At 48.9% G+C, this 27,541-nt stretch overlaps 1 protein-coding gene across 1 annotated transcript in view; it reads right to left on the reverse strand.

Moving 5' to 3' along the window:
* Window positions 1-3,898: 3,898 nt before the first annotated feature.
* SLC8A2 (solute carrier family 8 member A2) overlaps window positions 3,899-27,541 on the reverse strand; it is a 131,369-nt gene continuing 107,726 nt past the window's right edge. The window contains exons 3-8 of the mRNA XM_028742023.2: window positions 24,800-24,903; window positions 23,589-23,606; window positions 16,088-16,212; window positions 14,244-14,343; window positions 10,871-11,146; window positions 3,899-8,741 (exon numbers count right to left, since the gene is read on the reverse strand). Coding sequence (XP_028597856.2) covers window positions 8,365-8,741; window positions 10,871-11,146; window positions 14,244-14,343; window positions 16,088-16,212; window positions 23,589-23,606; window positions 24,800-24,903 — 1,000 coding nt within the window. The 3' untranslated portion in view covers window positions 3,899-8,364. The remainder of the gene's footprint in view (window positions 8,742-10,870; window positions 11,147-14,243; window positions 14,344-16,087; window positions 16,213-23,588; window positions 23,607-24,799; window positions 24,904-27,541) is intronic.

Consider the following 27,541-nt stretch of genomic DNA (forward strand, 5'->3'; position numbering starts at 1 on the left):
GGTGAGTGAGGCTGAGAGACTTCAGAGAAGTGTGACTGGCCCAAGGTCACCCAGCAGCCGCATGTGGAGGAGCGGGGAATCGAACCCGGTTCCCCAGATTACGAATCTACTGCTCTTAACCACTACACCACACTGGCTCTCTGGAATTGTTTTCATATTATCAGACCCTTATCGAATGTGTGCCAACCCAACCACTTCCATCTGTGGAACGGGGCACTCTTCATAGAAGCGCCACATACAGTGGTACCTCGCAAGACGAATGCCTCGCAAGACGGAAAACTCGCAAGACGACAGGGTTTTTGGTTTTTTGAGTTGCTTCGCAAGACGATTTTCCCTATGGGCTTGCTTCGCAAGACGGAAACGTCTTGCAAGTTTGTTTCCTTTTTCTTAAAACCGTTAATACAGTTGCGACTTGACTTCGAGGAGCAACTCATAGCACGCGGTGTGGTAGCCTTTTTAGAGGTTTATGAAGACTTTGGTGATTTTTGAAGCTTTTCCAAAACTTTTCCGAAACCATGCTTCGCAAGACGAAAAAATCGCAAGACGAAAAAACTCGCAGAACGAATTAATTTCGTCTTGCGAGGCACCACTGTAATACTCATTCTGCATGTGTAAGGAATTGATCTATTGGTGTGGCAGCACCTACACTTTGGAACTCCCTGCCGATTGACACCTTCCTTTCGGCACCTGCTAAAAACATTTTTGTCTTCACCTGCGCTGGGGGCGTAAAAATGCACACATTTTCTGGCAAAGGGTGTTTAATGAGATAACAGAAATCTCTGGGTTAAAAGCTGGCCAAAAATCCAGAGGCAGCGTAATTATCAATTGACAATGGGGTGGAAGGTTCACAGGCTACGAAGGACTTGCTCACAAATTTATTGACAGCTGCACAAATTATGATAGCTGGGAAGGGGCAAGCGGAATATAAAATGGAAGAATGGTATAAAGAGGTGTGGGATATGGCTATTAATGATAAATTAACATGTGCCGTTAAGGTGAGACGGGGAATATGCAGGAGAGATGATTTTGAGGAGATATGGAAGGTGTTTGTAGAATTTGTACTGTTAAAATGGAAAGGGGCCAAACCATCGCAAGAGGTGTTGAAGTTTTGGGAGGCTGGATGGTCTCGGAGGAGGGGTGCACATTTTAATTCTTATTTATTTATGATTACTACTTTGTCAGAATATAATAATAATATAAATTAATGATATTTTTTAAAAAAATGTCTAGTCAAGCCTCTCCAGCTAGGTAGAATGGTGACATGTGTTTTAATCTGGTTGCTATCTTATCATTGATTTTATTTGGGTTTTAAAAAAATAAGAATAAAAATAGTTATTCTTAACTGTTTGTTTGTTTGCTAATGATTTCATTGTTTTATTCTTTGTGTAAACAGCCCTGAGGGTGTTTTTGTTGTTGTTTACAATCAAGCGGTCTATACATTTTATGAAGGAAATAAGAAAATAAATCCTCTTTTCAGCACTCTCAAAATTCCTCCACCGTTTTGCCTGAGGAAGCTCCAGAACTAGCAGCAGTCCACCTGCCTTTCCAACCCCTGTTGGTCTTTTAACAATTGTGTTGCTTCTTCCTTTCTGTAAGCTTTTAAATTTATTTTTAAAGCAGTTGGTAGTTATTTGAAATACGTGTGAATTTAACATAAACGGGTTTCCATTTCCAAAAGTCTGGTGCGAATGTTCTTGCGATAGACCCCAAAGGAAGCCACCAACCCAACAGGGGTACCCAGATCTGAAAAGTCAAAGAGACCCACGTCTTGAAAATAACCACACTCAATTAGGATCCAGGTGTCGCTGTTTTTTCCCCTTCAAAATAACATGTATTCATAAATTGTTCATTTGCCTCTGGAGAGCATCATGCAAGTTCTGCTAAACAAGGTTGTTGATTTTGTGTTTTGTTTTTTTTCTTTGCAAAATGAATAACAGGCAAGATTCAGTATCTTATGGCAACCTGTACAGGGAGGGAGAGAGAGAGAGAGAGAGAGAGAGAGAGAGAGAGAGAGAGAGAGAGAGGAAGTGTACAATGCAGAGTTTTAAAAAATTAAAAAGTTAAGAGCAAGAGTAGGAGCCGGCGAACTAGAAAAGTGAAAATAGAAGGCTGCTAAATTAAGATTTTTCCCCGCCGCTCCCCAGTACTGCAAAGCAGAAAGAAACTACAAAGTCTCTTAGTCTGAAAAGTATCTTCCGTCATACACCGAAAGGGAAGAAGTGGTTAGAAAACCAGATATTATAAACACCACATTTTATTCCCCTCCCACCAATGCAATAACATTTCCCTCTCTGCCCCCCACAAATGCGTTAGAAAACTGTACCCATACTTTGGGCTACGAAAGTCAGGTGGTAAAGGTTTTTATTTTAAAAAAATCGAAACGCGAGCACCCGTCTTCTAGGGCAAGAAGAGCTCCCATCCAGCGTCAAGTTCATAAAGCTCCCACCCCATTCTTGGAAAGAGAGGGAGGGAAGCCTCCCCCAAGAAGTGAAGTCATGTCAAAGATATGGGCAGGAAAGCTGGTCTTGGGAGAGGACTTGGGAAATGGGTAACTTCTCGCTTGGGATCGGCCCAGCTATTGGGCAAATGGGACGTTTGTCCCAGGTGGAATTTCCACAAGGGGAGCAATCAACTCCTGAGATCTCCCATGACATCTAGAGGTGAGCAGGAGCTTCGTACTCCCTCCCGGAAGTTGATGGACTCGAACACACCACCCCTGACCCCAGGCCACGCCGACCAGGGTTGAGGTGAGCTGGAGCAAAACTACCTCTGGACAGTACTCAATACTTTCCAACTTATTCCAATGCTGTCAAGTGGCTCTGTTTAATTAGTAACCAAAGCAAGTGTCAGAGGGACATAGGAAGGTACCTTGTACTGAGTCAGACCATTGATCCTTCCAGTTCAGTACTGCCTACACTGCATAGCTGTCAACCGTCCCTTATTTGGCGGGAAAGTCCCTTATCCCAGCGCCATGTCCTGCTGCTGTCCCTTATTGATGATGTCCCTTAAATTTCCTGGGTTTCAAAGGAAGCAGCTCCTCTCCCTCCCTCCCTGCCGGCCAGGGAGGAGGGAGGCTCCAACTATGTTGCTTGGATGCGTTGCTCACCCAATAAGGAGTCTGAGAACAACTGGGGGGTGGAGCTTGCATGCCTTGTGCCTATCAAATCGTCCGCGTTGCTGGGGAATCGCCTTTGCTCAGTGCTTCCCAGCGGAGAGGTGGCGGTGGTTTTCCTTGCTGCATCCCCTTTGCCGGGTTGCTGTGCTGTGGGAACCACCGCTTGAGGCTTCGTTTGGCTGCTGGCTGGGCTTTCTGCCTTTGGCTCGGAGGGGCTCAGAAGTTGAATATACCTGTGCTGGGGAAATCCCTTATTTTGGCTGCTGATCCCTTATTTTCAAATCTGTAAGTTGACAGCTATGCTACACTGGCTGGCAGCAGCGGCTCTCCAGGATTTCAGACTGTGCTCTGCCAGCCCTACCTAGAGATGCCGGGGACTGGACCCATGACCTTCTGCATGCAAAGCAGATGTTCCACCACTGAGCTATGGCCCTTCTTCTTAGACCTACTTAAAGGGGCACAGCCATCCCTAAACCTAACCACACCAAGTCAAGGAACCCATGGCCCTGTATGTGCTCATAGAATCATAGAATTGTAGAGTTCGAAGGGACCCTGAGGGTCATCTAGTCCAACCCCCTGCAATGCAGGATTCTCAACTAAAGCATCTGTGACAGATGGCCAGGCAGTTTCTGCTTAAAAACCTCCAGTGGAGTCCCCATTCAAACAGCTCTTATTGTCAGAAAGTTCTTAATGATGTTTAGTCGGAATCTCCTTCCTGGTAACTTGAATCCATTGGTTCAGGTCCACACCCTCCAGAGCAAGAGGAAATAATAATGATGATAATAATAGTAATAATTTTATTGTTTATACCCCGCGCATCCGGCTGGGTCCTCCCCCCCAGCCATTTTGGGCGGCTTCCAGCAAAATATAAAAATAAAATAAAATGTCAGGCGTTAAAAACTTCCCTTTCTAAAAGTTGTGTAATTCTTTAACTCCCTGACATCTGGCAGGAGGGCGTTCCACAGGGAGGGCGCCACCACCAAGAAGGCCTGGTTCCTTGTAACTTTATTTCTCACAGGGAGGGAACCACCAGAAGGCCATCGGAGCTGGACCTCAGTGTCCGGGCTGAATGATGGAGGTGGAGATGCTCCTCCAGGTATACTGGCCCTTTGAGGCCGTTTAGAGCTTTAAAGGTCAGTACCAACACTTTGAATTGTGCTGAGGAACATACTGGGAGCCAGTGAAGATCCTTTAGGACTGGTGTTACCTGTTATCAGCAGCCACTCCCAGTCACTAGTCTTAAATCTTGCTCCATCTTCCATGTGACAGCCCTTAAGATATTTGAAGATGGCCATCGTATCTTCTCTCCGGTTCCTCTTTTCCAGACTAAACATACCCAGCTCCTTCAACCGTTCCTCATCAGGCTTGGTTTCCAGACCCTTGACCATCTCAGTTGCCCTCCTCTGCCCACCTTCCAGCTTGTCAACATCCTTCTTAAATTATGGCGCCCAGAACTGGACACAGTATTCCAGGTGTGGTCTGACCAAGGCGGAAGAGAACAGGACTATGACTTCCCTTTATTGGGACACTATACAACTGTTGATGTAGCCTAGAATAGCATTAGCTTCTTCTTTTTTGCTGCACTGGACTCCAACGCCCTCCAGCCCAAGTCAGCATCACCAACAGCCAAGGATGATGGGATCTGGAGTCCCCACGCCATTGCTCTCATAAGTAGGTGAACCAATGGTAGGGCCGGCCCAAGTTATTTTGCTGTCTGAGACAAGCAAGGGCATGATGGCTCCCTTCCACCAGCACCACCCCATTCCAAGTTTAAGAAAATGAACCAGGCTGGTGGTTGAAAATTAGGGCCCCTCCAGAAATCCTGTTTATTGTGCATTCATGATGGCTTGTTCTCAGGATGGTATCAGGGCTGTTATACGCAAGCCAGGTTTCAATACTGTTTGTGCCTGCAAAACGTTTGGAGCAGACGTACTGTTTCATTTCCCATTTGTGCGTCTCCCATAACTTCCCGCTGAAATCCTGTAACTTTTTATTTGTTTTTGTCCTGCTTTCATTGTGCTTTCAGGTGGCAATAATGCAGCAACGTTGAGGAAGCGTTGCAGAAGAACTGCAGAATGGTGCTTCCATTATAAACCTACCACCAATGCACTATCGTTGCATCGATGGCACGTTGCAGAAGACACTCGGAAAGGAACCACCTGCCTAGAGAAGATCTCACTTTCAACATGGTAATAGGAGAACATCCCACACACCACACCACACCTGGCGGCAGCAGGGCAGGTCCCAAAGCAAACACAGCCCTGAACACTGCTCCCTGCCCATCAGCAACTGCCGCCTGAGGCAGCCACCTCACTCTGTCTAATGGTAGGGTTGGCTCTATTCAAAATAGTGGGTTGAAACAGAACTGTACCACGTGGGATTTCTGGAGCTAGAGACACTGCAGGAAGCTTTGTGGTGCACAAATGGATGGGCTGAGATGGCCGTTTCCAACCGGCTAGCGTGTTTCCAGTTTGTCCAGTGAAACTTGTGTCTTCCGATCACACAGCCAGTCTTCTGGTCCTCCACCCTGGCTCCACTCCTCAGCCAGTCATTGAAACCCATCATCTGCCATGTTTTTAAAGCTAGGCAACCTCTAAGACCAAGTATGATTGGACAGCAATGTTGCCCAACGGCAGTGAGTCTGGTTTCAGATCTGCTGGTTTTCTAGAAAGAAGTCCACCGGCCAATGATAAAAGACGAAATTGGATGCCAAAGCTCCGGTGGAGAAGGAACGGAGTCTTGCCAAGAGTTCAAATAATCCCCACTCCATTCATCAGAGGCATGGTGCTAGAGTGCCTGGCCATATCTGGTTGGCACCTGGGATGGCCATGGGCATGAGGGCAAGAAGGAAAGTCCCAGAGAGTGGGAAGCAAAGAGGCAATGAAATGCATGCACTGCGACCATGTTGGGAGCAGATTTGTGAGGATGGGACCTTCCTGATCTCTCGCTCCCTGCATCCGTGTTCATAAACTGAGGGGGGGCTTCCCTCTTTGTGCAGAAAAGATATTAGAAGGAGGCGAAGAAGAGGGAACGGTTTCATCAAAGAGAGGGAGATTCCATGGAAGCCACAAGCTTGGAGCAGCCCAGAGCTCCCAGTTTCAAGATGGCGGCACTTCCTCCTACTGTTGCAAAATAGGTTCTGAGCAAAGGCTGGTCTCCAGTCTCTTCCGTCTCAGCCAGGCATGCATGATTGTACACTGTACCTGGGTGGGAATGAAGACTCAGCACAAGCTAAGACATTTCTAGTAAACCAGGGAGTTGGTATGCCCAAGTGTCAATCATAATGCTAAGTCTAGGCCAGGGATCGGCAAAGTTTTTGTGGATTGGGCTGGTTCGTGGTCCTGTAGACGCAGCGGTGGGCTGGAGTGTGTGTGCATGCACACACTCATGCGCAGCTATTTCCAGAGCAGAGGAGGTGTGTTCAGCTTCCCATTGGTTGCAGGAGCTTCCTGCAGCCAATGGGAAGCCAGCCAGCATTGCGGAAGGCAGTCCCCACTCTGCTCTGCATTGGTTTAGTGTGGCGCATGGGAGCTGAGTGAGCGGGTGTCCATGGGCCACTTAAACAACCCCTATGGGCCGCTTGTGGCCCACGGGCCTTAGGTTGCCGACCCCTGGTCTAAGCAAATGTTTTGCTCCAGAAAGAGACCTTCACGTTGCCTGCAGAGGGAAATACGGTAAGATCTACAAACACTGATCTGCACATTCAGATGGCCAGAAGGAAACGGCATTCGCTCAAGGCAACGTCCCTGCTTCCATTCACATTCTGCATGTAGGTGAGGCCATCTGTCACCTCCCCAGCCCCGCCCCACCCCCCTGCAAAAGAGCATCATTTTTACATTTCTGGCACACTGAAATTTCTCTGTCCTCCTTCCTGGATCCCACACGATTCTCTGAAAGAATCACATGGGGTTGAGTGGATCACTGAGGACAACCCATACCTATAGTTCAAAGGAAGGTCATCGGGTCCCCCCGCCATCTGAGAGAATCGTCCATAGTGTTGTGCCACACCATTCCACCACAGATAAGGTACAAAACGACTCCTAAAGAGGACTATACCATTCTCCCAGCCACCCACCAAGAGCGAAATTCTTCTCATTGTGGTGGAGAAAGACATTCCAGGAAAGGAGGAGAGGAAGACCCTGCCCTAACAGTCGGAAGGTCAGGGATGTCACCCTCCTTTAAAAAACAGGGCGGTACAGACCCTTATTCTAACACCTTTCGCCGTAGAGAGCAGAACAGGAGTTAAAAGCGAGTTATGGCGCTGTTCCAAAAGACGTTCACTGCTTTGGTGAACATGACCTCGTAGAAAAAGCAGCAGGAGATTTTGCTTGTCCGTTGGCCCCCCTCCAAAATCCCAGGAACAGGGGGGTGGGCAGTGTGTGGGGAGGATGAACGTTGAGGTCAAACGTCCCCTTCTATTTGGGCCGGAGCCGGTTGTCACGTGTTTCCGGCCTGATGACAACCCCAAACCATTTCCAAAAGCACGTCGGAAGCAACTGTCGAGAACATCGAAATCATTTAAAGAGAGAGAGAGATAGAAAACAAATGGCAAAACCCCATCACGCTACTGCTGGCGTAGGATTCACCTCTCGAGAGCGGCCTTCATAAAACGCCACGCCCGCCTTCAAGAAGGGGGAGCGAGAGAAGGAAGGAAAGTGATTGGTCCCTCCTAGTTTTGTGGTCTCAGGTGCCGTGGAGCTGAAGAACCACAGGAGGGGGATTGAGCAGACACATTGCAGACACAGCGGTAGCTGGGTGTTAAAAACAGAATGCACACACACACACACACACACACACACACACACACACACACACCATGCTCCCATCTCTCTTGGTGTCCCTAGATCCAGTGGGGGGGAGGAGACCCCAGGACTGGAGTATGGCAGACCCCCTTGGGGAGCGAAGAGTGGAGGAACAGAAATGTCCTGCTTGGAGAGCAATTGGGACAAGGGCAGGGGGGCAAATATGGCCTGGAGATGCCTGGAAATTTTGGGAGCAGCCATTGGACAGGAATCTGCTCCTGAGGCGAGGAGATAAGAGGAGGCCACCTTGTCCTGTGTGGTTCAGAGGGGTGGCTGGCTGGCTGGCTGGCTGGCTGGCTGGCTGGCTGGCTGGCTGGCTGGCGGGGAATGATGCTCAGAAACTTGTGGGGGAACCAGGCTGCAGGAGCGTCTATTTGGAGAGGGTGCCCCCCCCGTCGGCCAGCTATCTCTCCCCAGCCCGACCCCACGCGTTCACCCCAGCGGTCCTCAGAAGCCCTTGATGTGGCAGTAGGCCTCGAGGCTGGCGAAGAGGATGTAGACGAACCACAGGCCCATGAAGAGGCAAGTGGTGAGGATTTTGGGGGTTCGGGGACCCCCCAGCTCGCCCCCTATGTGCGGCCGGCGGCGGTACATGAGGACGCTGATGGAGACGAAGGCGAAGATGGTGAAGAGGGTGACGGAGAAGGCCAGGCTGCCCGTCTCCACCTCGAAGTTTTTGCCTTGGAAGGCCCAGTAAATGGCCGCCACGGACCAGGCCACGCCCAGGCCCAAGAAGACGTTGACGGCGTTGCTCCCGGTCACGTTGCCGATGGAGGCGTCGGCGCACTGGTCCTGGAGGGCGGCCACTTTGCTGGCGAAGGTGTCTGTGGGAAGAGGAGAGCCGTGGTCAGCAGGAGCAGAGGGGGGCCGACAACCCTGGGGGGGACCCCACCCCCTGCGCAGCCTCCTCCTCAGCCTGCCCTGATGCCCTGGTGCCACAAGGGGGCAACAGCAGTCAAGTGCCCCCTTCAAGGGAGGACATGGCTGGCCTCTTGTCAGGCTTTGGGGAATTGGCTTCCTCCCCCATGGCAGTAAATAAGTAGATCAATCAAAAGGAAAGTCTTACCCATGGGTAGGCACACTAAGGCCCGGGGGCCGGATCCGGCCCAACCACCTTCTAAATCCGGCCCACGGATGGTCCAGGAATCAGCGTGTTTTTACTTGAGTAGAATGTGTCCTTTTATTTAAAATGCATCTCTGGGTTATTTGTGGGGTCTGCCTGGTGTTTTTAAAGGTAAAGGTAAAGGTACCCCTGCCCGTACGGGCCAGTCTTGACAGACTCTAGGGTTGTGCGCCCATCTCACTTAAGAGGCCGGGGGCCAGCGCTGTCCGCAGACACTTCTGGGTCACGTGGCCAGCGTGACATTGCTGCTCTGGCAAGCCAGCGCAGCACACGGAACGCCGTTTACCTTCCCGCTAGTAAGCGGTCCCTATTTATCTACTTGCACCCGGGAGTGCTTTCGAACTGCTAGGTGGGCAGGCGCTGGGACCGAGCAACGGGAGCGCACCCCGCCGCGGGGATTCGAACCGCCGACCTTTCGATCGGCAAGTCCTAGGCGCTGAGGCTTTAACCCACAGCGCCACCCGCGTCCTGGTGTTTTTACATGAGTAGAATGTGTCCTTTTATTTAAAATGCATCTCTGGGTTATTTGTGGGGCTTGCCTTGGGGTGGAAGGCCACCCCCCTGGGTCACAAATGTCCTCACTTCACTTTTAGGGCTCATCCTCACTTATGTTTGTCCCCTGATTTTTTTAGGTTTTTCCCTGGGGAAACCTGCTCTTTCCTGCTGAAAAGGAACAAATGTCAAGCCCCAGAAAACTCAACTGATGTTTGTTCCAATTCAGCAGTAAAGAGCAGGTTTAAAAGTGGTAGGACGAAAGGAAGGACCTCTTGGACTTGGGCCTACAAATCATGGGACAAACAGAACTGTAGACGAGTCTTTGGAGTGGGCAAAGAGCTGCTAGGCTTTGGGGGAAGCCAGGGATCCTATTTGGACTCTCAAGATCATCAGGTGTGCATGCTGTGTGAACTGCTGCCCGCTTATGTTGCGAATTTGCTGTACGATAACAGCACCCGCATACTATTGTCTCCTACGTTTCAGTTGCTAAATTGGCCTTTCCTTTGGGTGTGAAATTCTGGTGGGAATCAGGTTAAGGGTAAGAACGTATTTGCAACAGAAACTTTTATAAGAGATCCAGCGAAAGATCATCGACCTCTTGAGCGTGGGCATAAGAGCGCTGGTCACCCCTGGGGGTTCAGAGGCCCACCTCGCAGCAAGTCTTCCCGCCCCCTTTCTGCCGTCAGGATTGTTAAGTTGTGGGTGAACATCTCAGACGACACAGCGATTCTTCAAACAGCTCTTGTTTATTCACAGGCCAGAACAGAACTGAACTGAAGGGTTCAGCCAGCCTGCTTATATAGAGCTCCACTACAACGCAACAGATGGGACACAGGTGGCGCTGTGGGTTAAACCACAGAGCCTAGGACTTGCCCATCAGAAGGTCGGTGGTTCGAATCCCCACGACAGGGTGAGCTCCCGTTGCTCGGTCCCTGCTCCTGCCAACCTAGCAGTTCGAAAGCATGTCAAAGTGCAAGTAGATAAATAGGTACCACTCCAGCGGGAAGGTAAACGGCATTTCCATGCGCTGCTCTGGTTCGCCAGAAGCGGCTTAGTCATGCTGGCCACATGACCCGGAAGCTGTACGCCGGCTCCCTCGGCCAGTAAAGCGAGATGAGCACCACAACCCCAGAGTCGTCCACGACTGGACCTAATGGTCAGGGGTCCCTTTACCTTTACTTTTACAACGCAACAGTAACCACTTTCTGTAACTATCCAATCACTGAACGTCACTTTCAATCCCTTATTTCCATATGTGGACCTGAGCGAAAACTATCTACAGTATCCCCCTGCTGGCCCAGGGTGAGAACTTCAGTACATAACAAGGATAAATACCTGGTATGGATGTGCCCAGCGCCACAAAGACCACGGCGTTGACAGAGTCCTTGAGGCCGACGGTGCAGCCGAAGTGGGAGGCCAGGTCTCCGATGAGGGCCGTCAGCAACCCAATGACCAGGATGCTGACGCTGAAGCAAGCCCACCCATTCCAGTACTCAGTGGGCGGCACGCAGGCGAAGAGAACCTTCCAGAACACCGTCAGGAAGTGCATGACGTAATCGAAGCAGGAGGGGAGGCGTTCCTCACGCCCGTCTTCCTCATCTTCCTCGTCTCCTAGGGATAGGGAGACAGGGACTGAGATTTAGAGGCGCTTCTGGGCCAAGAGGGTGGGGAGGCCTCCAAACAGGGGTGCCAACTTGAATAAGATATTAGGGGGGCAGGTAAGCCTTGCCCTGAAATCGATCAAATGATGCCCATTTAAATGGCAATAATAATAATAATTTATTATTTATTCCCCGCCCATCTGGCTGGGCTTCCCCAGCCACTCTGGGCGACTTCCAAAAAAATATTAAAATACTGTAATACATCAAACATTAAAGGCTTCCCTAAACAGGGCGAGGATTTGAAGTCCAGTCTCCCAGGTCCTAGTCCGACACTCTAACCACTACACCGCGCTGCCTCTCTTGTCTGGCCTTTCGCAGCAGCAAATTCACCTGTGCAAATTAAAGAGGCAAAAATCTCCCTTGACACCTGTATGCTTCGCCTGCTCAGCCTCAATATCAGTTCAAGCTGCCGTTAATGCCAGAAGGGTGAAGCAACCTACCTGTATTGAGTTGAAGCAGTTTTCTTCTCGTTGTTTATCCTGGAAGATGCTGTAAGGCAGGTTGGCCACTAGAGGGCACCACGGCCATGCCACATAATGACTGGGAGATCATTATGTGATCATTATACCTCATTCTACTGATTTCTGAGGGTCCTGTCTGCCTCACCTTTGTCAGGCCTAGGGCGGGGCCTGATAGACGACAAAAGGACTGCTGCCACCCAGCAGAGAATACTGTTTGCATTCTTTTAAACTGCTTTTTAATTGTGTTTCTGTGTGTGTGTTTTTTTAAAAAAAACCTTTAACTGTTTTTATTTGGGTTTGGTGGGCGGAGAGTGTATTCAGCTGTTTCTGTTTACATTTTGATAATGAATTTTGTGTTTTTATAATGTAATGGTGACAGCAGCCACGAAATTAAAAGACGCCTGCTTCTTGGGAGAAAAGCAACGACAAACCTAGACAGCATCTTAAAAAGCCGAGACATCACCTTGCCGACAAAGGTCCGTATAGTTAAAGCTATGGTTTTCCCAGTAGTGATGTATGGAAGTGAGAGCCCTAGTCTCTTGTGACAGAGCGTTCCACCAAGTCGGGGCCAGTACTGAAAAGGCCCTGGCTCTGGTTGAGGCCAGCCTAACCTCTCTGTGGCCTGGGACCTCCAAGATGTTTTTGTTTGAAGATCGTAAGTTCCTCTGTGGGACATACCAGGAGAGGCAGTCCCGTAGGTATGAGGGTCCTAGGCCATATAGGGCTTTAAAGGTTAAAACCAGCACCTTGAACCTGATCCTGTACTCCACCGGGAGCCAGTGCAGCTGGTATAGCACTGGGTGAATGTGATCCTGCGGCAAGGACCCCGTAAGGAGTCTCACCATGGCATTCTGTACCCGCTGGAGTTTCTGGGTCAGTCTCAAGGGCAGCCCCACGTAGAGCGAGTTACAATAATCCAGTCTGGAGGTGACCGTCGCGTGGATCACAGTGGCTAGGTCAGGGCGAGAGAGGTAAGGAGCCAACTGCTTAGCTTGGCGGAGATGAAAAAATGCCGCCTTTGTTATAGCTGCAATCTGCGCCTCCATGGAAAGGGAGGTGTCGAAGATTACACCCAAACTCTTAACGGACGGTGCTGGCACTAATTGCGCCCCCGCAAGAGATGGGAGTTGCCCCCCCCATCCCATCATCTCAACCCAGCCAAAGGACCTCTGTCTTCACAGGATTTAACTTCAAGCTACTCCCACGTAACCATCCAGCCACAGCTTCCAAGCATCTGATCAGTGTGTCTGGGGCCAAGTCAGGATGGCCATCCATCAACAGCCTTTAGGTTCCTTCCAGCTACACAATTCTATAATTCTATGGCACAAAATAGTCTCCTTCCTTCTCTCTCTCTCTATTCCTTACCAAAGAGTGTCAGAGTGGGGGGAGGCCTGGCTGACCGTGTGAAGAGGAGAGAGATTGAAGCAAAGAACATTGTGGGTGGACAGCAGTGCAGGACTCGGGGGAGGGGGAGAATATATAATTTCTCTTTCTGTTTCCCTCCCGGTCCATTCCCACCCCCACCCCCAGCATTAAAAAAAATAAAAAATCCACCCACAGCTTTTATAGCGGGTGCTGTCACCGTAAAGAGATTTTCAGGGCAGCAGCAAAACTACGCAACGACTGTGCTTTATTTATTTATTTGTCGCCAGAGAAGTAATTTCTAGGCTCCTTGGTTGAGAGGAAAATCATAGATTTTGGCAGATTTACTTAGTCATCAGTGCAAAAAAAAATTAAATAAATCCATTTTCTTTCCCACAGCTAATTATGTGAGGTGAAGGAGGGGTATGGCCAGAAGGCGCCGCAAGGAATCCTTTTCCCTCCCCCTTCTTTTTTAAAAAGTGAATTCTGAGAGCCGGGGGGGGGGGAGATGGGTGGAGTCTTTGGTGAGGGCCAGGAAGCTGAGAGGTGTTGATGGGCAGGAAGGGGAGGGAGTGCATCAGAAGAAGGCGTTTATATCAGTGTTTAGGTCAATGTGTTTTTTCCTGCGTTTCTTCACTAGCATACATTTGTGTAAGGTTGTCGTCAGGTTGTAGTTCGCATGGCTGCCAGCAGATGGCGCTCGCCCTGCAAACCACAGGGTGATGACCATTAGGAGGGGATGGTGGGGGAATGGAGAAGGAGAAGAGGTTGAAAAGAAGGGCAGGTGGCAGAGGGGGAACGGGGGAAAGGACTTGGGGGCGGAGAAGCATTGGGGCACGCCCATTTTGCTGTTGAGCCATGCAGTTTGGGTACAGACACCTGCAGCCAAAGCAATCTGCCCCTTCTTGCCCCGCCCCCAAAGGAAAAACTTTGACTTCCCTTTCACCCTTCCTCAAATCCTTTGGAGAAATCTCTAAGCAGGACTGACCTCCGTAATGCAAAGGTAAATCAATCAAGGTTGATTTGGATGTACAAGACAGCTCCCCACAGGAGCTAGGTGAGGTTCCACAAGCGAGGGGCCACCACTGAGAAGGCCCTGCTAGTGCATTGCCACCCTCTGGACCTCCCGGGGAGCAGACACACAGAAGAGGGCCTTGGGCAACAGTCGCAGGGTAAGCTCACGACGGCAGCCTCTCTCAATCTCCCCAAGTTAGAGCCGCCTACCTGCACTCACGGTGATCGCCTCTAGAAACTGTTCCCGCCAGGAGTGTGTGCCAATCACCAGAGCCAGGTTTGTCTTCTTGATGAGTTTATCCACTGTGTTCTACAGAAGGAGAGTAACAGAAGCACAGTCAGGTCTGCCTGATATGCATATAGCACTTTCAGCTGCCATGGCTTCCCCCAGAGAATTCTGGGAACTGCAGCATGTTACCGGCTCAGAGAGCTGTTAGAAGACCCCCTCTTCCCCTCCCAGAGCTACAATTTCCAGAGTGGTTTAACCATCTTTCCAATTCCCAGGGAACTCTGGGAATTGTAGCTCCATGAGGGGGAATGCGGGGGGGGTGTGTGTGTGTGTGTGTGTGTGTGTGTGTCCTAACAGCTCTCTGCACCCTTAACAAACTACAGTTTCCAGGATTCTGCACAGGAAGCCATGACTGTGGTACGATACTGCTCTAAAAGTCTAGGGCAGGTGGCGTTTTGGGGGGAGCAGTGTGGGTCGTGGTTTCGTCAGTCTTAAATTCAGTTCTCCACGCATAACCAAAAAAAAATCTATATTGGGGTAGTAAATAATACAGTCATACCTCGGGTTGAGGTAGCTTTGGGATAAGTATTTTTGGGTTGTGCTCCGCGGTGACCCGGAAGTAACGGGGTGCATTACTTCCGGGTTTCACCACTCGCGCATGCGCGGACGGTCAAAATGACGTCACACGCATGTGCAGAAGCGGCGAATCGCGACACCCACAGACCGGGTTGTGTTCGCTTCTGGATGCAAACGGGGCTCTGGAACGGATCCCGTTCGCATCCAGAGGTACCACTGTATCATCATTTAACTATTATTAAATACCGTATTTTTTGCTCCATAACATTCACTTTTTTCCTCCTAGAAAGTAAGGGGAAATGTCTGTGCGTCTTATGGAGTGAATGCCTACGGATGGCGGGGGGATCTGCTGCAGTCGTAAGCAGAGGATCCATGGTTCCCCTTCCTTCCCTCCTCTGTGGCTTGCTTTGAAACAGCAAAGCGGGAGAAGAGCCGCTGAGTGGGGAGGAGAGAGAGCCTGGTTACAAAGCACGGATCCACATGGATCCTCAGGATTTTTGCACTGGGTCACCCCAAATTCACCATCAGATCACATAGCATGTCCATGGCTACAGCTTGCACCAAAAAAATCATGCACCCACTGTTGCCTGGGGCTGCAGTGGTGCAAAAACGTGGTTACAAAGCATGGATCCACATGGATCCTCAGGATTTTTGCATTGGGCTACCCCAAACTCACCGTCTGTGGCCACAGTATGAACCACAAAAATCATACATCCACTGTTTCTTTTAGAATATTTTTTTTCTTGTTTTCCTCCTCTAAAAACGATGTGGGTGTTATGGTCGGGTGCGTGTTACAGAGTGAAAAATACGGTAATATAATTTGGCATTTATGAATAGCACAATGGTAAGAGTAGAATGCTTCATGTTACTGTTGTGAGCCACTTTGAGCTGCAAAAGCGCCATACAAATGCCAAACCAAAATCAAGCTTCAGCGAAGCCTTTTTGTGTCGCTTGCTTGTTGTTATTTATTTAATGCATCCGTATCCCTCCTTTTCCCTCCAAGGAGGGCAAGGGGGTTTGCGTGGTCCTCCCCCTCCCCCTTTAATCCCCACAACAACAATAACCCTGTAAGGTTGGACTGAGAGGCGGTGACTGGACCCCAAGGTCGCCCGCTGAACGTCGTGGCTGAGTGGGAATTCGAACCCTGGCCTCCCAGCTCAGAGTCCGACGCTCTAACCACAACGCCACATGGGTGCGAAGGGCTGGGAATCGAGGCTGGGCAAGGCACCTGCCGTGTCCCCCTCCTCACCTTGAAATCGTAGGATTCCTCAATGATGACTTCGAGGCGGCAGTTTTCCCCCAGGACCGGTTTCCCCATCTCAGCAATCCGCCGGGCTTCCTCTTCCTCGGCCGAGAGCTTCTTGTCAGCATCCGCTAAGTCAGGGGGAAACATGGCGTAAGGAAGAAGAGACTACAGTGGTACCTTGGTTCTCAAACGCCTCGGTTCTCAAACGCCGAAAAAACCGGAAGTGTGTGTTCTGGTTTTCAAACATTTTTCGGAAGCCGAACATCCGATGTGGCTGTCGGCTATTGTTTCCAGGGCACCTGCACCAATCAGAAGCTGTGCCTTGGTTTTTGAACATTTTGGAAGTCAAACGGACTTCCGGAACAGATTAAGTTCCACGCTTTTGCTATTTATTTTGCGTTTTTGTGGGTTTTTTCGGTTCATTTGTTTTTGTGACTGTGTGGAACCCAGTTCAGCTACTGATTGATTGATTGATTGTGTGACTGTGGAAAGGGTTAAAAGCAACCCCATCCAAATATTAACTATCATCAGTGCAGGTAAGAAAAAAAATAATTTTAATTTTTATCATCTACAATACTGCCTTATTTACTTTATAGTGCAGTACATTGATTATTGCTTTCGTTTTATGGATCAATGGTCTCGTTAGGTAGTGAAATTCATGTTAAATTGCTGTTTTAGGGGTTGATTTTGAAAGTCTGGAACGGATTAATCCGTTTTGCATTACTTTCTATGGGAAAGCGTGCCTTGGTTTTGGAACGCTTTGGTTTTGGAACAGACTTCCGGAGCGGATTAAGTCTGAGAACCAAGGTACCACTGTACACTGATATCCCACCTTCTCGAGGTGGTGCACAGATAGCAACAGAATCGTAAGCGGGGCACCTCCGAAGGCCATCTAGCCTGACCCTCCTGCCAACACGAGGGAGCACACTGCCACAGCATCTCTGATTGGTGGCCATACCCTCCCCACTTAAAAACCTCTAGCGAAGGAGCATTCCTTTCCATCCTGCAAGTTTCACCATCCTCAAAACAACCCTCTGGGATAGGCTAAGCTGAGATATAGCAACTGGTCCTCCAGAAAGTGAGCCGAGTCAACCAGCTTTTGCTACCCAGAGATATACTGCTCTTGTACATGGAGGTTCTGTACATGGAGGTTCTGTTGACGATAGGCTTTCCTTTCTTGAGTCACACAGCCCATTCCTCTGCATCAAGAGATTTTGGAGCCCAGTTTTTATTTAACTTTAAAATCTTGCCATATATATTCCAGACAGTGCTTTTCTTTCTTTCTTTCTTTCTTTCTTTCTTTCTTTCTTTCTTTCTTTCTTTCTTTCTTTCTTTCTTTCTTTCTTTCTTTCTTTCTTTCTTTCTTTCTAGAAAAATAGGCGTTTGTACTCACCACGAAGTTGCTGCAGTAAGTGCCACACTTTTTAACAACAAAATAGGTGCCAGTACTGCATGCCCCTAAGTACCTCCTGGGAAAATGCACTGATTCCAGATTCCAAATTTGTTATACATTTCTCTTTTAAAATTGACTTCCGGTCTTTCTCTCCATGCTGTTCTTAATCCCAGCCTATTTACATACTGCATTCTAATAAACATTTCACCTGAGACATATCGTTCTATTTCATATACAGTGGTACCTCGGGTTAAGTACCTGAGGTCCGTTCTTAACCTGAAACTGTTCTTAACCTGAAGCACCACTTTAGCTAATGGGGCCTCCTGCTGCTGCCACACCACCAGAGCACGATTTCTGTTCTCATCTTGGAGCAAAGTTCTTAACCCGAGGTACTATTTCTGGGTTAGCGGAGTCTGTAACCTGAAGCATCTGTAACCTGAAGCATCTGTAACCTGAAGCGTATGTAACCCGAGGTACCACTGTATTATCAATCTTCTACGGCTGCTTTTCTTTTTTTAACACAACACCTTCTGGGCAGGAGCAGTCTACCTGAGCAGTGAGGATTTGGGCAGAAGTATCCTCCATGCAGGGACGCGGGTGGCGCTGTGGGTTAAACCACAGAGCCTAGGACTTGCTGATCAGAAGGTCTGCGGTTCGAATCCCCGCGACGGGGTGAGTCCCTGCTCCTGCCAACCTAGCAGTTCGAAAGCACGTCAAAGTGCAAGTAGATAAATAGGTACCGCTCCTGCGGGAAGGTAAATGGCGTTTCCGTGCGCTGCTCTGTTTCGCCGGAAGCGGCTTGGTTATGCTGGCCACATGACCCGGAAGCTGTACGCCGGCTCCCTCAGCCAATAAAGCGAGATGAGCACCACAACACCAGAGTCGGCCACGACTGGACCTAATGGTCAGGGGTCCCTTTACCTTTACCTTTTCCTCCAAACACCCAAATACTGGCTCCTTGGGGATAATGAGGTGCAGAACTGAGAGCTTCACCTGGCGTTGAAATGGCCAGTGGCAGCTCAGGGAAATGGAACTAATTTCTGCCTCCCCCAGCCCCCTGAGAAATATTCTGGCTTCCGCTGGCAACCAGCCCTCTCCAAAAAGACCACATCCTAGATCCTAGATTCTCTCTCTCTCTCTCTTTTAACTGATAATCAAGAAAGGAAAAAACAAGACAAGAATACAAATAAAACAATGATAAAGACAATATTAGTTACAAATCAATAAAGCAAAAAGCGGTCCTTGGACTATTGACCTAACCTCCCATCCATTCCTTGTTTCAATTATCTATTATTTGTTGCCAAAACATATTTTTATCTTAAATTAACTAATTATTGATTTGTATTAAGTTTCATATCTTTCTTAAATCTATTGCTAAAGTTATTCAAATGCTGCGACAGAGTTTAAACTACTGCAATTGTTTTTCAAATAAACTTTGAAGGTTTCCCATTTTGAAATAAGTTCCTGTTTTGGTTTGTTATTTATTTTTTTCTGATAAACTATCTAGCTCCGCATAATCTGGATCCATTTTTATTGGGTAGAGGGGATTTCATCAGTCTTCCACTTTGTAGCGATAAGAACTCTTGCTGCCACTGTGGTGTATAAAAATATACTCTTCATTTTTCGAATCCTAGATTCTCAAACGCCAAGTGCCGGTTTAGAAACCTTGCAGAACAAAAGTGGTAATCTTTTTTTCTGGCGTCTGGGGTTTCAGGCTTCAGCTGGGGAAATGACTTGCTTGGACATTGGTACCTGGGTAGTGGGGGGGGGGGGAATATTCCCCTTAATGTAGAAAAATAGCTCATCAGGGGAAGAAGCTGCTTTGTATACTTCTCCTTGAAGAGCAAGCTTTCTCTGTGTGGGGATTTGTGGGTTTTTGTTTTGCTTTTTGTGGAGCAGCCATTTCCAACCATAGCTGTCAACTTACAGATTTGAAAATAAGGGACCAGCAGCCTCGGAAATAAGGGATCAGCAGCCAAAACAAGGGATTTTCTGAACACAGGTATGTTCAACTTCTGAGCCCCTCCTAGCCAAAGGCAGAGAGCCCAGCCAGCAGCCAAACAAAGCCTCAAGCGGTGGTTCCCACTCCGCAGCAACCTGGCAAAGGGGATGCAGCAAGGAAAAACACCGTCACGTCTCCGCTGGGAAGCGCTGAGCAAAGGCGAGTCCCCAGGCAATGTGGCCGATTTGATTGGCACAAGGCATGCAAGGTCCACCCCCCAGTCGTTCTTAGGCTCCTTATTGGGTGAGCAACGCAGCCAATCAACACAGTTGGAGCCTCCCTCCTCCCTGGCCGGCAGGGAGGGAGGGAGAGGAGCTGCTTCCTTTGAAACCCGGGAAATTTAAGGGACATCCTCAATAAGGGACAGCAGCGGGGCACAGCGCTGGGATAAGGGACTTTCCCGCCAAATAAGGGACGGTTGACAGCTATGTTTCCAACCTAGTAGAAATGTTTCTGGAGTGCAACTCCTGCTGGGCCTGAAACATCTGTTGTAGAGAAAAATCGCAACATGCAATTTTGCATTAATGCCTCGAAGTAACAGAATCCTGGAGTCCAGACCACTTTTGCTTCCTTTCCCTGGCGTCTTGGCTCTCTTCACTTGGGCAATGGATAATTTCCAAGATAGGAACCTCCGTTCAAGCCTACTCAACCACAGTTGCTGTTTCACCCTCATCCGAATGCCAGAATGATCCCCACTGACAATATGTTAAATTGTCAGGGCAGTGAATTCAAATCACATGGCAATACATACCCCGTGCCTGAAAGGAAGGGGGAGGATACCTCACCAAAATTCAGCACAGAGAGAAAAGGCAGGATCCTGCAAGCGTAGTGAACTACGCAAATGATACGCTGCCATTTTGCATACAGTGGTACCTTGGTTCTCAAACGCCTTGGTACTCAAACAACATGGAACCCAAGATACTGTCTGTCACCAGAGACTGGGGCCCTGTGGGACTTGACATCTTTCCGCAGGGCCTGCAAGACAGAGCTGTTCCGCCTGGCCTTTGGTTTGGACTTGGTCTCACCCTTATGTTTCCCTCCCCTTATGGTTTTGACTTTGAGGCTGCATTTTAAATTGCATTTTAACCTGTATTTTAAATTGTTTTTTTTTTTCTTTTTCTTCTTATTATGTTTTTACTGAAATTTTATTGATGTTAGCCGCCCTGAGCCCGGCTCTGGCTGGGGAGGGCGGGGAATAAATAAAATTTCTTCCTCTTCTTCTTCGTCTTCTTCTTTTAAAAAACCCCCAACCCCAGCCAACATGTCCTGGTGACCCCATGTACCCCACAACCTGTCCCATGCACAATCTCTCCCCCAGAAGAAGACGACAGAGAGTTGTTTGGGGCAGGTAAGATTTCTCTCTCCCTCCCCCTCCCTCTCATCAAAGCACACATTTTCATCTCAATCTCTTCCCAAGCATATAGTTTCTCTCCCACTCACTGCCTCTCTCCCCAGAACATGGCTAACGCGTACGCATACACACTTTCTCCCACGCACCCTCTCCCGTGGCATTCCCTCGCCCCCGCAAAGCGCTCCCTCTCCCAGCCACAGCTGTTTAATAGAAGGCTATACCTCATCTGCCAACTCCATCGCCTGCCTCGGGGAATCTGCACACTGCTGCAGGGACAGGCCACAGCAACAGGATATCTCCCTCTCACACACACTAAGGTTACCAGATCCCCCCCCCCCAATGAATCCGGGGACACTTTTCAACTTCCTACTAAATAAATGGATTTTTTTCAGGGGACCGATTTGTAAATCCGGAGACTGCCGTCCCCAAGAAACGGGGACGTCTGGTAACCTGATCTCACACCAAATCACCATTCGATATGTACCATTCCATTGCACCAGAGAAGCAAACACACACACACACCTCTGTGGGGTTGTTTTTTTGTTTTGCTTTCCTCGAATTTCTATAGATTTCCTTCCTCCTAACCCCACCGGAGGAAATCAACAAATTTGCATTGAATTTTGCAGCGAACAAAATCCAGTAGCAAACTGGGTTTTTAAAAAAATTAATTACATTTTTTATTTTTTATTTTTGCCAGCCGTAGTGAAACCATTTTAGCGTTCCTCACAAGTCCTCAGGTATTTTGTCCTTACGATTCGGCTAAAGAGCAAGTACCCAATCCCTTTGGATTCATGTCCAGGACACAACGCATAAGGTTCCATGCCCCATACATTCGTGTGGGGGGAAAGCATTGGGGCTACAGGAGAGATTTACCAATAACTAGCGGTTACAGAACCTCCATGTTTAAAGGCAGTATACCTTTGAATACCAGCTGCTGGGGACAAAGAACCAAAACACCTCCTTCGTGCCCCACTTGCGAGATTCTAGAGGTGTCTTCTGGAAATTGCAAGACGGCCAAAGTGGATATTATGGCCTGGACCAGCAAGGCAGTTCTTGTGTATTTATATATTCTTAGCTTGCAGGAGGAGCTGTAACAGAAGACGGTCAACTCTCTTTCATGGGAGGTTTCTAAACAAGAGGTCGGGTGGCCCTCTGTCAGGCACTCTTCAGCTGCCATTTCTGCATTGCAGAGGGTTGGACTAGATGACCCTTGTGGGCCCCTTTCGATCCCATAACCAGCTGGAAGTGGCATGTACAAGTATTGCACACACTGCAAAGTCTGTGTACAACAGAGTCATGTGCGAAAATTGTAATATCCATGTCTTTGCAGCACCAATACACCTCTCCTCCCACATACCTTGACCCAGGGAATGGGAACCCTCCAGATATTGCTAAAATACTGTTCCCAGCATCACTAACCATTAGTCACACTGGCTGTGGATAATGGGAGGTGGAATCCAACAACATCTGGAGGGCCCTGTGTCAAAGCAGAACCCGACACTTTGTGGAATGCCCAGTGAAGTTCCATTTTCTAATTCATTATTTTAATTTTTTTGCAAATGAAACATGGGGAAAAGACACCTTGTAATAAAATTTCTATCTCTGCAGAACCTTTTTGAGTCCACAGCCCCCTTGACCGACTACATTCTCTCTGCAGCTCCCCTGTGGGGCTCAGGAGCCCAGTTATGTCACCCCTTTCCTGCAGAGCTGGCAGCCTCTTGCCCTTTTTCAAACACCCTCCCTTGTGGAGGGTTCCCTCAGCCTCCTAGCCTCAACTTGGGGGTCCTCTGGGCAGCTGCAGCTGCTGCCCTTGGTCTCTGAACTGCCCCCCCCTGCCCCAAAGAGAGGTGTTGTTAGGATATAGTTCCGTTCCACCTTAAAAGGGAACAGGCATGACTGTTGTGTGTCACATGCCTGTTTACTTCCAGCACTTGCTGGGAACTTCCTTTTGTATATTGCTTTTGCTATTGGAGACGAAGGGAAGCAGACATGTTTTTCCTTTGTTCCTGAACTATGCTGAATAAATTGCTGTAAATAATGCTCACACATGACTCTGTCCACCACAACTGTTGTGAGGATTTATTCACTCTGCTGATAAGAGCGTACCGAGTCTCTAAATGTATCTGAGGCTCGTGTCGCTGATTGATGCTGTACTGGGAACCAGTATTCGCCCGACTGCCAGCCAGTGGCTGGAGCCAGCTGGGGGCCTGCCAAATGCTCCCCGGCAGCATCCCAACAGGTATCTCCTCACATTGCCCCACAAGGGCCTGGGAAGCACCCCCTGGCCAGCCCCAGAGGCACCATTCACCTAGGGAGCTTATAGCCAAGGCTGCTGCAACAAACAGCTGTTCAAGCCTTTGGGAGGTGGAGGCACAAGAGGGCATCAGAGGAGGGAGGGAAGGAAAGAGGGACAGAGGCCAGGGTTGCCCGTGGTACCCCTGACCATCATTCAAGGCACCACAGCACACCGGTTGAAACCCACTGTTTTACCCATTTCCTTGGGCACTGTGAGCCCAAGTGAATTCAGCGGAAATTACTTCTGAGCATAGGATTTGCCTGCCCAATACTTTGGGGCGAAGTTGCTCCATCTGTACAATGGGCGTCGTAAATGCCCTGCACCTTAGGTGCTGGAAAGTTTGTGCCCGTGAGATGTTCAGAGCAGGTGGAGAGAACAGATGGGTTAAGTGTGAGCTGGATTTGTGAAGGCAGAACCAGTCGGATGTTGAAGAAAAAGGGAGAGCAGGCAGGGAGAGCTTACCTTGGTTTAGCAAAAGGGCTGCGACAAAGGAAACAGAGAGAAGAGGGAGAGAGAAAGAGAGAAATTATGCAGGTCGTCAGTAAAGAGACAGAAGGATTTGTGATCTGAAGGAACAGCCACCAGGGAACGGAATGGCTGGGGAGCCAGCCCCACCCCATCAAAGGCAATACAGCAGGGATTTCATGCTCAAAGCAACCCTCTCCTTCTAAGCAACTGCTTGGCGCCTCTAGGGATGGCACCAGGCAGAGTCAAGGCTGGGTGTTTACTGAGGCTCCAGGCCTGCCGAAAGGCTCTGCTGCTCCAACAGCACCGTCATTTTCTGTTTTTGCACAAGAGTAGCTTTTCGCCAGGGACGCGGGTGGCGCTGTGGGTTAAACCACAGAGCCTAGGACTTGCCGATCAGAAGGTCGGCGGTTCAAATCCCTGCAACGGGGTGAGCTCCCGTTGCTCGGTCCCTGCTCCTGCCAACCTAGCAGTTCGAAAGCACATCAAAGTGCAAGTAGATAAATAGGTACCACTCTGGCGGGAAGGTAAACGGCGTTTCCGTGCGCTGCTCTGGTTTGCCAGAAGCGGCTTAGTCATGCTGGCCACATGACCCGGAAGCTGTACGCCGGCTCCCTCGGCCAGTAAAGCGAGATGAGCTCCGCAACCCCAGAGTCGGCCACGACTGGACCTAATGGTCAGGGGTCCCTTTACCTTTACCCTTATAGCTTTTCGCCTCCCCTGGTCTCCAAGGTTAAGAGGTCCCAACTTGGAATTGTGGGGGAGCCTCACCCTTAAAGCCTCTCCAAAATCCCAAAGCTGCTATCGTTAGCAGTTATTTACTTATTTATATGCTGCTTATCTGCCAACACGGCTTCTGTAAGCGCTTTACAAAACCAACAGCAAGCGGCAAAGCCAAAAGCGAAGTGCCGCTGGTGGCAGTTTTGCAAGGCTGTGTCCCAGTTCAGGCGGGCTGCTTAGAACATTTACCCCCCTCAAACCAAACTGAACAGGGACCAGGATATGGAGGTGGGGGCCCCATAGCAATAGGTTCAGGGCCTGAAGTACCTCCCCTGTGCTATAGGGGAAGGTGGGAAGCAGATGGTCCTCTAGGGATGCTCCTCCACCATTTATGACCCTCTCCAGATGAACATCACTCCCCAGTTTTCACTTTGACACCTCCAGTCTTTGTATTTAAAAGGTGTTCTTCCCACCCCATAGCCACCTACCTGATATGCCCCTTTTCAACCAGCGTGGCTGTCCCAGCTCTATGAAGAAGCTGTCCTTCTTCTCATATTCTTCAACGTCCACAATCTTCACGTAAAGGGATTTCCTGGAGAAGGAAGGGTGAGAGGGGAGAGAAAGCATTAAAATCTTCATTGGGAAGAGTTTAAAGGATGCTGAGGTTGCAAACCACATGCCCAGATATTCCTGCAGGATCAGGCTGAAGCACCCATCTACTCCAACATCCTAACCTCCAGTTCCAACCAGGTGCCCATGGGAAGCCCAGAACCAGGTCACCTGGGTGCAACAGAACTCTCTCAACTTGTGATTCCCCCAGCGACTGGCATTCAGAGACGGGCTGCCTCTGAGGATGGAGGCGCAGCTCATCCATCGTGAATAGGAGCTTCCAAAAGTCCTCACCCACAATGAATTTGTCCAATCCTCCTTTACGGCCATCCGAGTTAGTGGCCATTTCTGCGTCCTGCAACAGCCAGTTCCAGAGGTAAACGGCATGCTGCTGAGTGAAGAAGCGCTTCGTTTCCTCCGAATCTCTTGCCAGTGAGTTTTGTCGGATGGCCCTGGGTTCCAGTATCATAGACTCATAAAACTGAAGAGTTGGAAGGGACCCCAGGGGTCATCTAGTCCAACCGTCTGCATCACAGGAATCTCAGCTGAAGCAGTATGATGGGAGCAGGAGAGAGAAAGTATCTATTCCCTTTTTCTCTAGGCCCTGCGTCATTTTATAAAGCTCTATCATGTTCCGATCCTTTATTCATTATCCCCCGACTAAAAATCCCCAAATATTGTAAGTTTCCTCGTAGGGGAATGGTTTCAGCCCCCCCCCATCACTTTTTGCAACTTTATGCAAAACCTTTTGCCGCCCCCCCCCCCCCTTTGCAACTTTTCCAGGTCTGTCATCTCCTTTTAGGAATGCAGCAGGAAAGACCTGCCAAGATAGAAAGATAGAGATAGATGATAGATAGATGATGATAGATAGATGATAGATGATAGATAGATGATAGATAGATAGATAGATAGATAGATAGATAGATAGATAGATGATAGATAGATAATAGATAGATAGATAGATAGATAGATAGATAGATAGATGATAGATAGATAGATAGATAGATAGATAGATAGATAGATGATAGATAGATGATAGATAGATTAGATAGATGATAGATAGATAGATAGATAGATAGATAGATAGATAGATGATTAGATAGATAGATAGATAGATAGATAGATAGATGATAGATAGATAGATGATAGATAGATAGATGATAGATAGATGATAGATAGATGATAGATAGATAGATATAGATGATAGATGACAGATAGAACATGCATTCATAGCAGTGACCAGAGGAGCAATGAGGAGGAATGCAGAGAGAATAAATGCCATGGTACATCTGCAGCAGCACAACTGAATGCCTTCATCTGCCCTGGCTGCAACAAAACATGTCTCTCTTGAATCGGTCTCTACAGCCACAGCAGGCGCTGTAATTCTCCAATGGTTTGACTCACCCCCATAGGCACAGTCTTCCATTGTCTCCCAAGACAATGATGACAATATAGTGGTACCTTGGTTTGCATACAGTACGTCTTGGTTTGCATACAGTTTGGATTACAAACACGTCAAACCCGGAACCTATTTTGGATTACAACCCATTTTGATTACGAACAATTTTTTTTGGGGGGGGGGAGGCCCCATTGGCAAAAGCACGCCTTGGCTTACAACCTGTTTTGGTTTACAAACAGACCCCTGGAACAGATTATGGTTGTAAACCAAGGTACCACTGTACTGAGCTGTACCAAGCAAAGTTTTTACTTTGTTCTTCCTCAAGGCTGAAAAAGTCCCCCCCCCCCAATCTCTGCGCCCGCAGTGTAATTAAAGCCGGGAGCCCCTGAAAAAGCAAACCATCACCCAAAGACCCCCATTTTGCAAACCCTTTTTATCTTTCAAGTGCACAAGAAGAAAACATTTCCTTCCAGCCTTGGTTTCCATGGTGTGTTTCGTGGCGCATAAATGCTCTCATCAGACCACCCTCTCCGGGTTTCGCATCCTCCCTCTCCCGACTCGTTCCAAAGAGTGGGCGCTTCTTTGGCAGGTTAGGTATCTGGTGGCAGCCAGATTAGGGGAAGATCACATCACTGGGGGGGGGGGGGGAGGAGAGACAGGGATCCTTCCCTGCTATTCTCTCCTCTCCTCTATCAGACCCTGGCAGATGGGCAAAGTGAAGACATCAGAAACCAACCGGAGAGGCAGGACGAGGAGGAGGGAGGGAGGGAAGGAGCGGGATCACATTCACCTGGTACTATACCAGCTCCACTGGCTCCCGGTGGAGTACAGGATCAGGTTTAAGGTGCTGGTTTTAACCAGCCCTATACGGCCTAGGACCCTCGTACCTACAGGGCCGCCTCTCCTGGTATGCCCCACGGAGGACCTTACGGTCTTCAAACAAAAACATCTTGCAGGTCCTGGGCCACAGGGAGGTTAGGCTGGCCTCAACCAGAGCCAGGGCTTTTTGGCCGTGGCCCCGATCTGGTGGAACGCTCTGTCACAAGAGACTAGGGCCATGTGGGACTTAACATCTTCCCGCAGGACCTGCAAGACAGAACCGTTCCACCAGGCCTTTGGCCAAGGCACAGTCTGTCCCCCTCCTTCTATAATCCTCAAAGAACTCTAGCCCAATAGTTGCCATTAATTTGATTTTGAATTGATTTTAAAATGAATTGATTGT

This window comes from Podarcis muralis, chromosome 7, assembly GCF_964188315.1.
Source record: "Podarcis muralis chromosome 7, rPodMur119.hap1.1, whole genome shotgun sequence".
NCBI classification, from domain to species: domain Eukaryota; kingdom Metazoa; phylum Chordata; class Lepidosauria; order Squamata; family Lacertidae; genus Podarcis; species Podarcis muralis.